This window comes from Diabrotica virgifera, chromosome 8 (assembly GCF_917563875.1).
Source record: "Diabrotica virgifera virgifera chromosome 8, PGI_DIABVI_V3a".
Classification (NCBI taxonomy): Eukaryota; Metazoa; Arthropoda; class Insecta; order Coleoptera; family Chrysomelidae; genus Diabrotica; species Diabrotica virgifera.
In genome coordinates, this window is record NC_065450.1 from 125,926,325 (window position 1) to 125,943,229 (window position 16,905).

At 33.8% G+C, this 16,905-nt stretch overlaps 1 protein-coding gene across 1 annotated transcript in view; it reads right to left on the reverse strand.

Moving 5' to 3' along the window:
• Positions 1–453: 453 nt before the first annotated feature.
• The window catches only part of LOC126889518 (integrin-linked protein kinase), a 46,437-nt gene continuing 29,985 nt past the window's right edge, over positions 454–16,905 (reverse strand). The window contains exon 3 of the mRNA XM_050657858.1: positions 454–7,462. Within this exon, the coding sequence (XP_050513815.1) occupies positions 6,368–7,462 (1,095 nt within the window). The 3' untranslated portion in view covers positions 454–6,367. The remainder of the gene's footprint in view (positions 7,463–16,905) is intronic.

A 16,905-nucleotide genomic window follows, 5' to 3' on the forward strand; every position in this document is an offset into this window, starting at 1 on the left:
TGGGATTGATTTCATGTAATCGAATGAACTATCTTTTAGTAAAATCGTCCCAGGAACGCAACTCATAAATATTGACGATATCATTTTAAAGTCTTCTACTTTAAAATGTATAATATACGTCTGAATTACCAATATAAATGAGTCAGATTAAATAAATTATTAGAATTTTTTTTTACTTAGCAACAACATTTTTGTTTATTTTAGTAGTATTTTGTATTTTGACAACGAAACCCGATTTGCGCTTCGAAACGTTAATAAAATCTTTTTTTTTTTGTAAAATTGTGGCTTATTTCCCATTATAAATAGTTGATTATAAAAATGCCACACGGAAATAGCTTCAGAACAACATTAAGTCAATTTTTAGTATCACACACACACACACACACAGAGACTTGGAGTCTGAAGTATCCCACGACTCCAAGTCTATGTGTGCCTGGGAATAAAAATTACCAATTTAAAATAAATTTATAACAATTTATTAATTTGATCTTTAAGTAACTACAATTAGCGGAAAACACACATTTATAAACAAATTCTTAAGTAGTTAACACCTACATTATTAAAACATCTTACAAAATTAAATACATAAATATATTATTATATTAATTTAAAAATCGTTAAAAAAATAAAAGCTATGTTACAATCCCTAATAAGGCAGTTTTAAAGGCACTTAAATATTTTTTAGTGTGAATTACAGATCAATTTTACATCTATAGATCGTTAAACGATTGTGCCTACGGTTATATCTTTTTAAATGGAACGATACATTAATAACATAAATATACTGAACATTGTCACATGTTAATAAGTAAGGTAAGACTCCTAAGATTGAAAAAATAATAATCTTGTCACCAAAATAAAAAATGATCCATATAAAAACGCAAAATGCATATTGTTTAGGCTGCAGTATGATGGCAGTCTATTCATTTTATGTTTATATACAGAGTGTCCAGAAACTCTCCTGGCAAACGAAGACCTGAGATTCCTCATATAATTTTAAGACAATTTAACCCCATTCACTTAGTCCGAAAATGCTAAAACTCCGAAAAGGGAGTTAGAGCTCTTTGAAGATGGCCCCTTGTAATTAGTTTTTTTAAATACCTCCAGAACGCTTCTATTTAGAAAAAGGAAAACTAGTACGCCTATTTATCTTTCAGAGATAAATCGGTTCCATCAATAATTGCGAATTTCTAGTACCGGTCATATACATCCGTTTTGGGCAGGGCAACGGTTATTTTATCGCATAACTTTTTGATCTTTAACTTTTAAGCATTTTTGCACTGGATTATTAAATTATGAGGTATTCTCGTACTAAAAGGTACTTTTACTTCAAGTCGGTACGATACATCGTGTTCTAAAAAAATCGATTTGAAAATTATTCGTTTTTTGAATTTGAAAAAATTTGAAACAATTTTTCAAAAAAACGTTGTATTTTACTGACTTAATCAAGAATAACTTTTAATAATAGAATGTCTCATAATTCAATAATCTAGTGTCAAAAATGCTTAAAAATTAAAGACAAAAACTTATACAAATAACCGTTGACCTACCCAAAATGGACGCATATGACATAGAAATTCGCAATTGGTGAAATTGATTCATCTTTGAAAGATAAATAAACGTACAAGTTTTCGTTTTTCTAAATAATCTTTTTTTGAAATTTTTTTTCAAATTCAAAAATTGAAAAATTTCAAATTGATTTTTCTAGAAAATGGTGTATCCTACCAACTTAAAGCAGGAGTACCTTTTAGTACTAGAATACCTCACAATTTAATAATCCAGTGTGAAAAATCCTTAAAAGTTAAAGACAAAAAAGTTATGCGATAAAATAACCGTTGCCCTACCTAAAACGGGCGCCTATGACCGGTACTAGAAATTCGCCATTGATGGAATCGATTTATGTCTGAAAGATAAATAGCCGTACCAGTTTTCATTTTTCTAAATAGAAGCGTTCTGGAGCATGGGCGCCCATACCCAAGGGCAGGGGGGCACGGCCCCCCCGGCTCTTCGGGTGCTTTGAACTATATATGGTTATCCAAAGTATACAAAATATAATTAGTCTGGGCTGATTATTATCGGAAAATGGGCCATTTTTGGGAAAAGTTATTTACCGGCAATTTTATTGCTGGAATCGAAGCTTATGATTATATATATTAATAATATAGGTATGCAAAGTCCGCAGATAGTGTGCTACTTTTTTATTAACAAAATGGCGCCCCCAAATCGTGTTTTTTTCAATTTTTGCTCCATAACTCCGAACATTTTAACTTTACACCAAAAACACCCTAATAAAAATTCACCGAAATTAAATTCTGCATAAAGACATGTTTTTCTCGATCTGCCCCGACGAAAATTTTCCTCGGAAAATGCGGGTTTTCCCAACAAAATCTTTAAATTTCAAATAAAGTTTTAGATAAGTAATTATCTACCAATAATTAAATAACTCGGTGACATAAAAGCTTTCTTGGTTTAGATTATAATTCCAGAAGCCGGTGAAAATTAAACGAATATTTTAGCAACAATTCAATTGTTAATTAATAATTTACGGTCGCAATAATAACCAAAATAATTATGATACACTGATCAAACTTTGAAATCTTAAAAAGATGAGATGCCTATTTAATATTTTGTCGACAAAATATAAATTTTTAATTTTTTTGAATAATCTTTAAATGTTTAAAAAAAATTGTTATAAACAATTTAACGTTTCTCAGAAAGTTTTTATTATATTCTAATTTTAAAAAATAGGTAAAATGCGTATTTCAAAGATCTTGAAAATTAATTCTTTAAAACTTTTTTGCATCTATTTGCAAAAAAGTTATGAAACAGCAAAATAAACATACGATTGCTACGTTGTTTATGTTTTTTAATTCTTTCAAAGCGTAAAAGTGAGTTTAAAGTACAAGCTAATCACTTACAAAAAATATCGAATATTAGTTTAATATTTATATTTTAATTAAAGATAATAAATATTTTTTTTGTAATTTACACGCGCGACACTCGACTAATACAGTACCGTAGCTAAAATTTTCACTCGAGACGACGACCGTCGCGCGACGTGCACTAGTTAATAAATAAAATTATGCCTACTTTCGCGCTTAAAGTTACAAAAAAAAAACAGTTTTAATCTTCGATTAAAATATAACCATTGAACTAATGTTTGGTATTTTTTGGGAGTAATTAGTTTGTACCATAAACTCACTTTTAAGCTTTGAAACAATTAAAAGAAATTTTAAACAACAAAGTAATCGTATGTTTATTTTGCTGTTTCATAACTTTTTTGCAATTGGTTGGAAAAAAATTTTAAAGCATTCATTTTCAAGACCTTTGAAATACGCAAATTAAGTATTTTTTTTTTAATTATAATATAATAAACAATTTCTGAGAAATGTTAATTTGTTTATAACTATTTTTTTAAACATTTAAAGATTATGCAAAAAAATGAAAAATTTATATTTTGTCGACAAAATATTAAATAGGCATCACATCTTTATAATCTTTCTAAGTTTGATCAATGTCTCATGATTATTTTGGTTGGTATTGCGACTGTAAATTGTTAATTAACAATTGAATTGTTGCTAAAATATTCGTTTAATTTTCACCGGCCTCTGCAGTTATAATCTATACCAAGAAAGCTTTTATTTCACCAAGTTATTTAATTATTGATAAATAATTACTTGCCCAAAAAATTTATTTGAAAATTCGAGATTTTGTTGGGAAAACCCACATTTTCCGAGGAAAATTTTCGTCGGAGCAAATAAAACAAGCCTCTATGTAGAATTAAATTGGGGTGAATTTTTATTTGAGTGTTTTTGGTGTAAAGTTAAAATCTTCGGAGTTATAGACCAATAATTGAAAAAAACACGATGTGGGGGCGCCATTTTGTTAATAAAAAAAGTAGCACACTATCTGCGGACTTTGCATACCTATATTAATAATATATAGGATCTTATAATTCGATTTCAGCAATAAAATTGCTGGTAAATAACCCTTCTTTGTACTTTACTAATTAGACCAGCGTATTATAACTATTTTTTTTTCAAAATTTAAAGATTATGCAAAAAAAGGGAAATTTATATTTTGTCGATAAAATATTAAATAAGCATCTCATCTTTATAATCTTTATAAGTTTGATCAATGTATCATGATTATTTTGGTTATTATTGCGATCGTAAATTGTTAATTAACAACTGAATTGTTGCTAAAATATTCGTTTAATTTTCACCGGCTTCTGGAATTACAATCTATACCAAAAAAGCTTTGATGTCACTAAGTTATTTAATTATTGATTAATAATTACATACCTAAAATTTTATTTGAAAATTAGAGTTTTTGTTAGGACAACCCGCATTTTCCGAGGAAAATTTTCGTCGGAGCAAATCGTGAAAAACATCTATGCAGAATTTAATTGCGGTGAATTTTTATTTGGGTGTTTTTGTTGCAAAGTTAAAATCTTCGGAGTTATAGAGCAATAATTGAAAAAAAATACGATTTGTCGGCGCCATTTTGTTTATAAAAAAAGTAGCACACTATCTGCGGACTTTGCATACCTATATTATTAATATATAGGATCTTATAATTCGATTCCAGCAATAAAATTGCTGGTAAATAACTTTTCCATGAATTTTGCTAATTAGCCCAGAGTAAATGTGCAACATCTTCACGTCTGCCCCACCCCTAAAAATTTTTATATAGGCGCCCGTGTTCTGGAGATATTTAAAAAAAAACTGATTACAGGGGCCATCTTCAAAGAGCTCTAGCTCCCTTAGGAAACATTTTCGGACTAGGTGAATTGGTTAGATTGTCTTAAAATTACCTGAGGAATCTCCGGTCTTCGTTTGTCAGAAGAGCTTCTGGACACCCTGTATAATTTAATCTGAAACTTGTTAGAAACATAGATATCGCCATTCATGATGAAGTGGTGCAAACGACGTACCTGCACCTCGAGTGACATGACACCCGCACCTACGAAACGATCGAGAACTCAGCATTCGCTTAGTGGCCTAGTAGATGGCGCCACTATCGCAAGAGAAATCTACTATCGTGTAGTACATTTTCATAGACGGTTACTGTCAAAATTTCAGCCAAAGCGGACTCGTAGTTTTGTTTATATCCTGATTTAATTTTGAGCAAGAGAACGTAATAGGTGCCGCATTTGCTCACTCTGGACAACCAGCCCAACCGTGAGACCAATTCAGAGCAGTTTAACGGTGTTTAAGCGCAATCTGGAGAAATTTCTGTGTCGTTTCGTGGCCGTCGACGAAACATGTATCCAATGGTAAACAACAGAGACCAAGGAAAAGTCGAAAGAGTGAAATTCACCTGCCGAACGTTCTCCGGAGAAGGCGAATATTGTCCTATCGACCGGAAAGGTTATGGTCATCGTTTTCTGGAATTCATAATGTGTGATCTACATCGACACTCTAAAGAGGGACAAAAAGGTCTTTACTATTAAACGCAGAATTGCAGAAAAAACGGCCCCTTTGCTGAAGAAAAAAGGGCTCTTCCACCATGAAAACATATCGGCTCACACCACTGCCGTCGCCACGGCCAAATTTTACTACGAACTGATGCCCCATCCACCGTATTCTCCAGATTTGGCAGCGGAGGACTTCTTTTTGTTTCCAAACTTCAAACCTCGCCGGGTTTGAGTCGAATGTGGTCATCGCCGCCATGGAGACCCACTTTGCAAACTATGAGAAAATGTATTTTTCAGACGGGTTAAAGAAGTTGGAGCATCGTTTGGTCAAGTGTTACAAGCTTACACAATTGACACGAGCGGCTCAAACCAAGTGCGGAAGTGCGATTAAAAGTTATTCTTGTCTTTTTCTTAATGTGCCATAATCAATTCTGAACATGAGCAACCACTCTGCATATATCTGTGTTGTGTATCATTAAGTGTACGAGATCTACAGAATGTTAAATCCGAATGACTAAGTATATGTAGAAGAGCTGTACTAGACAGAGTAAGACGTCGTGGTTTGTGAGGGCCTTCTAAGCATCGGCCTAACATTATACTTTTTGACTTTTATACTGATCTTCGAAGCTATATCATTGAGCACCAATGACAGATACACTCACTTCTGAAGTATCTAGGTGCAGCTCCTCTAGAGTGACAAAGTTTCAGAAATAAACACTTTCTAAACACTACAAGATTTAAAAAAATGGATCTATGGATCATTTTTTCCGTCAGTGTAAACTTGTGAAGTCGAGTTAAAGCTAGATTTAAATGTCCTTTATATAAAGAGTTACAGAAAAATTTATATTAATTCATGTGAGTAACAATCCAGATGAGACGATAACCGTTTTTTTAAGAAGACATTAAACAAACTTCCTAATCGATAATAAAATGGCAGGACGCCAATTATTAACGCACCATTCGGTCCAAAATTGGCAAAATCATATCGAAAGTGGGCCGTTTTCCTGGATCCTCGTTCATGCAAATATTGATTAATTTGGTCATATGAGATGAGATTCCTGGTTTGATACTAATTCTTAATCCTTCCAAAGCGATCCTCATGCCTACTTCCATCGGGCTTTGATCGGCAAATGGCACTTCTCTCGTAGCTAATTCCCAAAGTAAAATAGCATAACTCCACATATCAGAAGCTTCCCAATTTCTGTCAGTTATTTTTTTCTGTAGAGCTTCTGGAGACATCCAAGCAGGGTAGTAAATTCTACCTTTTTCTTGGAAGCTGAACTTGGCATCCGCCATACTAAGTCTGGCAGTCAGATCATCGTCGATCATGACATGTCGGCTGTTCAAGAAATATTCAGGCGTTGTTCTTTCCAAACTGTGTAAGAAGGCCATTCCTTTTGCAATGTCTATTGCAAAACGAAGAGCTTGTGCCGTATCTACAACAATACCTCCGCTTCCTTCATGTAGTACATTATACAATGATCCCAAAGGTAAAAGCTGACTAATAATAATTAGATGAGGAGGGCTATTGCAACAACCAATAACAGGCAATATATTTGGATGAGAAAATATACGCAGTTTTGGAAACTCTTCATTAAAGTCTCTAGATATTCTGGAAGTCACGTCTCTTACGTTAAGTATTTTAGCCACAATGTCATTATTTTGCCATCTTCCGATGTAAGTAATGCCGCTATGTGTATCAGCTATTTTCTTTTTCATTTCTAATTCTTTGATGTTAATGCCTTTATGACGAGATAAAGTCGCATCTCTAGATCTTGTTTTTAGACCTAGATAACTTTGATCCTTAAACTTAATTTTTTTCAGATCTTGTCCAGATTCGACGGCTATATCATGCAAGGCTTTGGCTAAGTTTCCTTTACTTTTGTCAAGTGCAGTTTGTCCATATTTGTTGGCTATAGCTACTTTTGCACCATGATGAACTAAATCTTCTGCTATTTCAATATAATTCCAGAAACATGCATAATGCAATGGCGAATTTCCATGTTCGTTTGTAAAATTTACGTCTGCCCTTTGACGGAGAAGCTGTAACAAATATAAGCATGTTAAATCTGTTGAAATAAACAAATACAGTAAGCAAGTTTGTCTATTTACCATTGCACTTTACAAATAACATTTATCAAATAAATCGTGAGTAATATACCACAAAGAGTGGGCCAAAGAAAAGAGTCCACCTGGATATTTCTCAGTATTTATTAGATTTTAAGGAAATGAAGAAACAGATGATTTTTTATCTAAGGGGGACACATTTTTACGGTACATACATCTGTCATTTGTCAACCCTCTCCCTTCCATTTCCCCCACCCCTATTTTTAAATAGGGAATAGGGGTCAATTCTCTATTCAGTAATATTAACATTGGCATAATTATTTATACAGGGTGTCCAAGAAAAATTCTTTTGAATTAAATTAATTGAGACAAAAAGAAGAAAGTATGCAATTTATTTAACTCAAAATACATTCTACTACTGGCAGAAAACAGAAAAATTCAACCTACCAAGAGACAGATGGGTGGCAGCTTGAACATTGAAATTAAGCGAAAAGCAATGTTTATTTATCAACAAACATTTTTTCTGTTTTGTGACAGCAGCAGAATGTATTTTGAATTAAATAAATTACATACATTCTTCTTTTTGTCACAATTAATTTAATTAAAATAGTTTCTTGGGCACCCTGTATAAATAATTATGTTAATGTTTATATTACTGAATAGAGAATTGAATAACCTTTTAAATGAGGTAGCACACGACCCCTATTCCCTATTTAAAAATAAGGGGAGGGGGAGTGGAAGGGAGGAGGTTGACAAATAACAGATGTATGTACCGTAAAAATGTGTCCGCCTTAGATCAAAAATCGACCTGATTCTTAATTTCCTTAAAATCTAATAAATACTGCCAAATATCGAGGTGGACTTTTTTCTTTGACCCACTCTGTATACATAATATTTCCACAGGCATTATATAGAACTGGTCAAAATTACTCTTGAATCAGCAAACAGTAGGATTACAATACGAGGAAGACTCTCACCAAGTCTAGAATTAACAATAGGTCTAATGAAATGAGATGTACCTACTATTTTTATTCACTGTGTTATTCAACACTCTCACCACCTCTAGGAATAACAATAGGTCTAATGACATGAGATGAACTATTTTTATTCACTGTGTTATTCAACAATTGCTCTTGAAAGAATCAGAGAAGGTTACCAGGTAATCTAGGTGGAACTCTGTTTAACAGAATGACTCAAAACCTAGCTTGTGCAGATGATATAGGGAAACTTTCAAGATCATTAGCATACTTAGAAAAGTTCTAGACAAAATTCAGAAGGAAAAATAATTTTCTTTATACCATTAATAAGAAAAAATTAATTAAAATCCTTTATAAAAGGTATATTTATATTAAAAAGACCCGGGTTACATCACAGAAAGCTTTCGAAATAAAAATTTCATCTATCAGTGCTGGTTATAGATGTACCTACATGCTTGAGCCACCAAAATATATGGGTGAAAACCCTTTAAATGTTATAAACTTGTAATAAAATTACATGTTTATAAACTGCTCGTCAAAAGTTAGGGATATAGAATTAAGTTGATTTTTTCTTGAACGGATTCCGCTAATTTGTTTTTATTATTTTAGATTTTTCTTTAGTATTTACACAGTTGTGCAAAGGTTTACTCAAACTTCTTTTTTGCACTTATACCGAGTGGACGAAAAGACACCCTGTAGGGAGGAGTGGACACCCTGTAGGGAGGACGAGGTACAAATGTTAGTATACATCAGAATGGTACTGTAATCTTATGTTTTGTGAACATTCTGTTTTTTGAATGCCCCTGATATCTTTAAAAACACAGAAAATAGGTGGTTTTACTCTTTAACATGTGTTTTAACTGAAACAAAACTAAATTAAAATTAAAAAATAACAGTAAACAAAACTTTAAAAACAGAAAGGCACATAAGGTAAACAGTTCTGATCGACACCTATAAGAGTTATTTGTTGACCAGGTAAGCGAGACGAGATTGTTTAATGGAGGCTCTGTGATGTTTTGAGGTGGAATTTCCTTGAGAATAAGTACGGATTTGGTGTCTACGTAGAGGCTCTTTATATAGCGAGAGGTACATTACACAAATGTTTTTTCTTTAAATACTCTGTTCCCTTCGCACTATATGTAGAAAATAATTTTATCTTAGTGGTATGATAAGACATGGGCTCATGACGTATCGCATGTCGTCAGTTAAAACACATATTAAAGAGTAAACCCGTGTTTCTTTGTTATTAACCCGGGAGTAGTCGCGCTCACTTCTGTAACGTGAACAGTCGCGTGTTAGATTTCATCTCACAATATGAATTTAAATACGAATTTACAACAAATTTTTATTTTATAGTATTTTTATTTACTTGCTATGTTAGAAATATTATTTCTAACAATTATTAACCCGACACCTGCCACGTGGGGTGCTACCAGCAGCCATAACATATTTTCATCAAATATTTGGTATTTCAAGTTTGTTAACCGTGATGTGCGTCACAGTAGCTTTCTATAATATTATATAGTATAGGTCTGTTTGCGTTTGAAGTGGTTATTTAGTGTCATTCTGAACTTGTAGCTCTAAAGTCGAATCGGGGTGTCATTATCTACCAGTTTAAGTTTTAAATTTTTTTGTGTTTTTGATAAACAGGTCAGATTTACATTTTTTTATTGTAATAACTGATTTAAATTATTAATATAGTCTCTATACTCAATAAATCTTAATTTTTTTAGATATTTTACTTCACTTCATTTATTATGGGTTGGTACTCGCTAATTTGCTTATTTGATTTTTAATTTGATTTTTTAACTTTTATAATATGGCGACTAAATGGTCGGGAGGGCCTCGGAGCGGGTAGAGGATGTCCAGGCCTCTACCCCACTAAAACTCTGAGAAATACCCACAGTGTAGCAAACACTAACCGATAAACCCTACCCCCACGTCCAAGAAGGCATGAGCCGCGTGGTCGCTGGGCAATGCACGGCATGCAATGGATGTATGTCGTGTAGCTGACGGGCAGTGTTGCCAGATGAAAATTTTTCGTAACAGTAGAATAGGACACAAAAAAACAGAAGAAAACAGGAGATTTTAATAATTTCAAATAAAACAATAAAATGTAGTTAAATTGAACAAAATAACTATCTTATGGCTATTTTTCAAGGCCATTAATTAAGTAATTAATTATTTAATTAATTAAGCAGTAATTAATAGAAGTGAAGCCAGACAGTCCATGACTAGTTTCTGACTGATTCGCATGCGCAGTTCCGTTTTCAAGCGCTTGAAAACGGAACTGCGCATGCGAATCAGTCAGAAACCAGTGATGGACTGTCTCCATGAACAAAGTTTGAATTCAGGTTTCACAAATGTTTAAACTTATTGTCTGATAACGCTAGATAATCTCTCAAATTTAATACTAACATACCATATTCTAGTGGAAAATATAACAGAAGATTTGGGATTGAAAACAGAAGAACAGAGAAGAAGTATGAAAACAGTAGATCTCCTGCTAAAACAGGAGATCTGGTAACACTGCTGACGGGGGAGGGTGAAAGGAGAGTCTCCGGCGCCTAAAAACAGGAGCAGCTGGACTAAGGGAGAAATCCCTGACAGAAAATCCCGTTCCTACAGGATGGAGGTTGAGGCGTTAGACTAGCTCTCTAACACTCTTAAAAAGTTTTATTGCTAAAAAACCTAACGAGAAGCCTCGGAATCGATCTGATGTTAATGGTAATCGACACACGCAACGACAAAGGACATTGAGAATTGGAACCTGGAATGTCCAGGGAATATCCACAAAATACAGGGAAGTAGTGACTGAAGCGAAACGAAATAAGATGGACTGCATTTGCCTAACGGAAACTAAAAAGAAGGGACAAGGAAATCAAAATCTTGAAGATTACGTACATATTTGGTCAGGGGTTCCCAAGTCAGAAAGAGCAAGCGCTGGAGTAGCTATTCTAATTAGGAAGACTTTGTTTCGGCACATTATTGACATACAACATGTAAATGAACGAATTTTACGAATCGTGTTACAGAAATTTGGAATGCAAATTGTAATCTTCTCAATATACGCGCCTACCGATGACGCTTCAATACAAGTAAAAAACGATTTCTTCCAGGAATTATGCGACCAATTGGATACTGTAAAAAATGAACAGTCTTTATATCTAGCGGGAGACTTTAACGGGAGAGTAGGTATACGAGATAACGACGATGTTGTGGGACAAATATGGAGACCCAGCATTCAATGATAATGGTGAACGAATAATAAATGTATGTAAGCAGTACAATTTAAAGGTTAGCAATACATTCTTCCCACATAAGCGTATACATCAATATACGTGGACACGGCCATCACTTAATCAGAAGTCTATAATTGACTTTGTTATTACGAGACAAGTATCGAAGGAAGTAGTCAAAGACACAGTGGTAAGAAGAGGGGCTAATTGCGGGTCTGATCATCTCTTAGTACGGTCAGAAATAGTTTTTCCCTTCTTTAGGCAACTACACCCCTGCAATGCTCAAGGAAAAAGTAATGATATAAATATCCCACAATACAATATACACCTCACTAGAGACGAGACTACTAAAAAGCTATATGGAAATAGACTTCAACAGCAGCTGGAGAATCGTGAAGTGGTGGACGACGTGGAAGAAGAATATAATAATTTGTTAACAGCGTTACATCAAGCCGCCAATGAAGCCTTTGGACAAAAAAGTAAAACGAAATACAATCCGCTCTGGATGTGTCCTGAAATAGAAGATAAAATAAGACAAAAGAACAAGCTTTATAATACTTGGCTATCAAATAGTACACAAGAAAATCGAATAAAATACAAAACCATCCAAAGGCAAGTTCGAAATGAAATAAAGAAATGCAAGAATGAAATGTGGTCTAGGAAGTGTGCTGAAGTAGAAAGCAAATTAGGTGGCACCCAATCGACAGAAGCCTGGAGACTATTACGAACGATGAAAACTAATAAAACAGATAGACGCCCATCCACAATCCGAACTCAAGACTGGAAAGAATACTATCAGGCCTTATTTAGTGAAGATCGACAAGAATTTATAAAGCAGGCGACACAGGTTGTACGTAGAGAAGAAGATAGCCTTATAATAACTGAGGCAGAACTAGTTAAAGCACTTAATTCGATGAAAAACGGCAGGGCTCCAGGCCCAGGAGGAGCCATGACAGAGATGATTAAATATGGAGGGAAAATGCTTATAGAACGCTTAACTAAGTTAATGAATAGATGTGTTGCAACTAATTATTTTCCTCGAGAATGGAAAATATCCTACATTTCGAGCATCTACAAAAAGGGGAAACATAGTAATCCGTCTAATTACAGAGGCCTTAGTGTTAACAGTACTATTAGTAGACTATTTAGCAGAATAATAAAGAACAGATTAGACGTAGAGACAAGAGGGAGAATAAGTGAAGATCAAAGTGGTTTTACTGCGGGACGCTCATGTGTGGACAACCTTTTCGTCATCCAACAAGTTATAGAGAAAAGGACGAGCGTAAATTAAGAAACTCACATTGCCTTCATAGACTTGGAAAAGGCATATGACTCCGTCCCTAGAAACAAGTTGTGGCATGCCCTTGTTGAAATGAAAGTTAGTCCGGCTATTATACATATTATCAAATCATTGTACAGCGATAATGTGGGATATGTCAAGATTGGCACACAACTATCTGAAGGAATAAAAATAGAAAAAGGACTGAAGCAAGGGTGTAGCTTATCACCGTTGCTATTTAACATATACTTGGAAGTCGCTTTAAAAGAATGGAAAAGAAGTTGTGGACTAATGGGAATCATGATCAGAGATGACTGCCTGTTTAACATCCACTTTGCTGACGATCAAGCAGTACTGGCACAAGATTCGTATGACATGGAATTCATGTTAACCCGCCTGTATTCAACCTACAAAAAATGGGGATTAAATATAAATATAGAAAAAACAGAATATGTAGTCGTGAATTCTGACGCCCACTTTGAAATCCTAATAACAGAGAACACATCAATTAAACAGGTTGAAAAATTCAAATATCTGGGAGCTGTAATAAACAGAGAAGGCCTAGGCAACAAAGAAATTCAAAGGCGAGTTGAACAAAGTAGGAAGGTAGTAGGTTGCTTGAATTCCGTGTGGTGGGATAAAAATATATCCAGAACTACAAAATTAAGAATAGGGAAGACATTTGTGGAATCGGTACTCATGTATGGAAGCGAAGTCTGGACATTAACAGCAGAGTCCAGAAGAAGGATCAATGCTGTGGAAATGGACTACATACGTAGAAGTGCTGGAATCTCCCGATTGGACAGAATACGTAACGAAGAAATAAGAAGAAGGATGCAGGCACACGATACAGCGGTAGACAGGCTCGAGAGAAGAAGCCTAAAATGGTTCGGTCACTTACTTAGAATGGACGACCAACGATGGCCAAAGAAACTTCTGAAATGGAAACCCCCAGGTAGGAAGAAAAGTGGAAGACCAAGACTATCCTGGAATGACACGATAAGGAAGGCCATGGAACACCGAGATTTGGAAGAGGAAGATGCCCAGGATAGAAATAGATGGCGGTTAGGTGTGGGGATGCGGCGTCAGCCGATATGACACCCCGTATATATATATATATATATATATATATATATATATATATATATATATATATAACTTTTATAATATATTAGTAGCTAATAAATTAATAAAACATGTCTTTTTTATATACTTGTGTAACTCAACACATTATTTTGTTTATAAACAAGTAGATCACAGAAAATTTTTAAGGGGTGCTGTGAGTACCCCACGTGGCAGTTGACGCCTTGCAAAGCCACGTGGCAGGTGCCGGGTTAAAGCTAATTGGCTCTCCCCAAGCCATAAAATCCACAAAAAGGAGAAGAAAAAAATACCTACGCATTACTATACACCCTTCCTCGAGGCACTTACAATTTTTTTTCAAAATTGCAAAATTTTTCATCATGTTATCGCGAAAAAGGATAAAATGTGAGATTCTACCTAACGGCGCGACTACTCGCGGGTTAAAGATATCAGAGAAATTAATAAAATAAAACATTCGCAAAATATGAGACTACAACATAATATCGATGTATACCCCTTTGTGCCTTTTCCTCCCTACAAGGTGCCTCAAAGTTTTGTTTCGGTTAAAACACATGTTAAACTACAAAACCTTATATTTTGTTTGTTTCTAAAGATATCAGGGACATTCAAAAAACAAAATGTTCACAAAATATAAGACTACAATACGATTCTGATGTATACTCACATTTGTACCTCGTCCTTCCTACAGGGTGTCTCAAACTTAATATAATAAAAACATTTCTTTTTTCCACCCGGTATAAGTACAAAAAAGAAGTTTTAGTAAATCTTTGCACAACTGTGTAAATACTAAAGAAAAATCTAAAATAATTTAAAATGAGCGGAATCCGTTAATCTGCTATATTTAATTATATCCGTTAATTTTCTATAGTCCTAACTTTTGACGAGCAGTTTATTATAGTATGTGTAGAAAATACACATAGTTCCAGTTGCATGGACGGTCTTGTTCAAACATCCTTTCAAACTGGCATTCAAATAACTTGCTATTTAGAGTCCATAACGTGAGGTTAAAAATAACAGAGATAGAAACGTTTAAATCTTAAATTTTGCTGTGGGAACCATGCAACCGGGGTCATTTAACCTTTTATTTTTTAAAAAGTTAGGGGTCTAAAAGATTAGGTTCAACGTGCTTAAATAGCACAACCTGATATCGTAAACACGAACGGAGTTATTAAAAAAAACAATAACATTTTTTGGAAAAATTTTTAAAAGATAAATTTTGAAAAAATTTTGGAACATAAATTTTAACGCTATCAACATGTTCGGGGGCTCATTTAATAGATATTTTTAAATACTTTGACAAATGTTTAATATGGTTATGTTATAAAATGCATCAGTTTCCCGTTATTTCAGCTTGAATACTTAGAGTTTTTTACTCGCTGAAAAAAATATACATTCAATTACTTATAACTCACTTTTAGTTAGCAATAAAAGGTTTTTGTAGTAAGGGGTTTATTTCATTTTTTATTAGCTTCATTTTTGATAAGAATAACTTTTTTGTAAAAACTTACACTTTTTGAGTTATTGATGAAAAATTGGTTAAAAACATGCATTTTTCTCAAGAAAAATTAAAATCTTTGATCTTTAATAACTCAAAAAGTTTTGATTTATTTTAATAACTTTATATAACAAATTTTGCTTGAAATTTATCCCTCTATCGAATTATGTGGTCATATTTAATAAAATAATTTTCACCCCCGAGAAGAGGTGGCATCCACCCCCAGGGTAAAAGCGCAAGTTGGCACCATGTCACCTTTGTTCCTTGAGATATCCTCTAACCACTCACCAATTTTCATGCAAATCGATGGAGGTTCAACGAAATCGGAGGTAATAGCTCATATCCACCTTCAGTGACTCCACTAACTGAGCAACACAAACCTTTGAAACACAAAGTATATCAGTATACTGAGCCTATTCGGTTCACTGTGTGTTACGAGGTTTAATGTAAATTTCTAATCTGGTTAACAAATTTCCACTTGTGCCAAAAATTATTTTATTTCAAATCAAGTCTAGTTAGTGGTGTTAGAAGACAATATTCTCAAGAGAATATTCTCGAGAACGAGAATATTCTCGGCCAGAAAATTCTCTCGAGAATATTCTCGGAAAAAATGTTCTATATTTTCAAAAACCGAAACAAAAATAAAAACTAGATATGGGTCAAATTATTATAATTTAAAAAATATGTAGGGATATTGTTTTTGCCAATTCCATGAACCACTAGAAAGGGTGTTTACAGTGTCAATATTTATTGTTTTGGCGCAATATTAACGTGCAAATATTTAGAATGGTGTTCATTTAAGCAGAGAAGAACAAGTTGAGGAAACTGAGTTTGTAGATAATTTAGCAACTTTAAAATATGGTGATGAGTCGGCTGAAATAATGGCTATTTGGCATTTTATCGGTCTAAGGAGGGATTTTTTGGAAAACCATACGTTGTAAAATCAATTGAAAAACTAGACTTAATCATATGGTGAAAAGGTACATGTCTCGGAACAAAATTAACTAAAATAGTAGCTGATATATTAAGCATGCCTTCATCCAGTGCAGCGACTGAAAGAAGTTTCAGTACTTATGGTTTTTTTATCCACTCTAAAAGAAACCGGCTCACTGCTGAACGGGCTCGTAAGGTAACTTTTATTGCTCACAATTTAAAATTGTTAGACGTAAACCAATCCATGACTGAGCTGACCACTCGTGAAAAACAAAATCCCCAACTCATCAGTACATTGAAATGCAGATTGTAGATGACTAGGATGAACTAATGATAGAAATAGATTCTGAATGTGAGGTCTCATCTTTTATCATACCACATCGATTATTTGT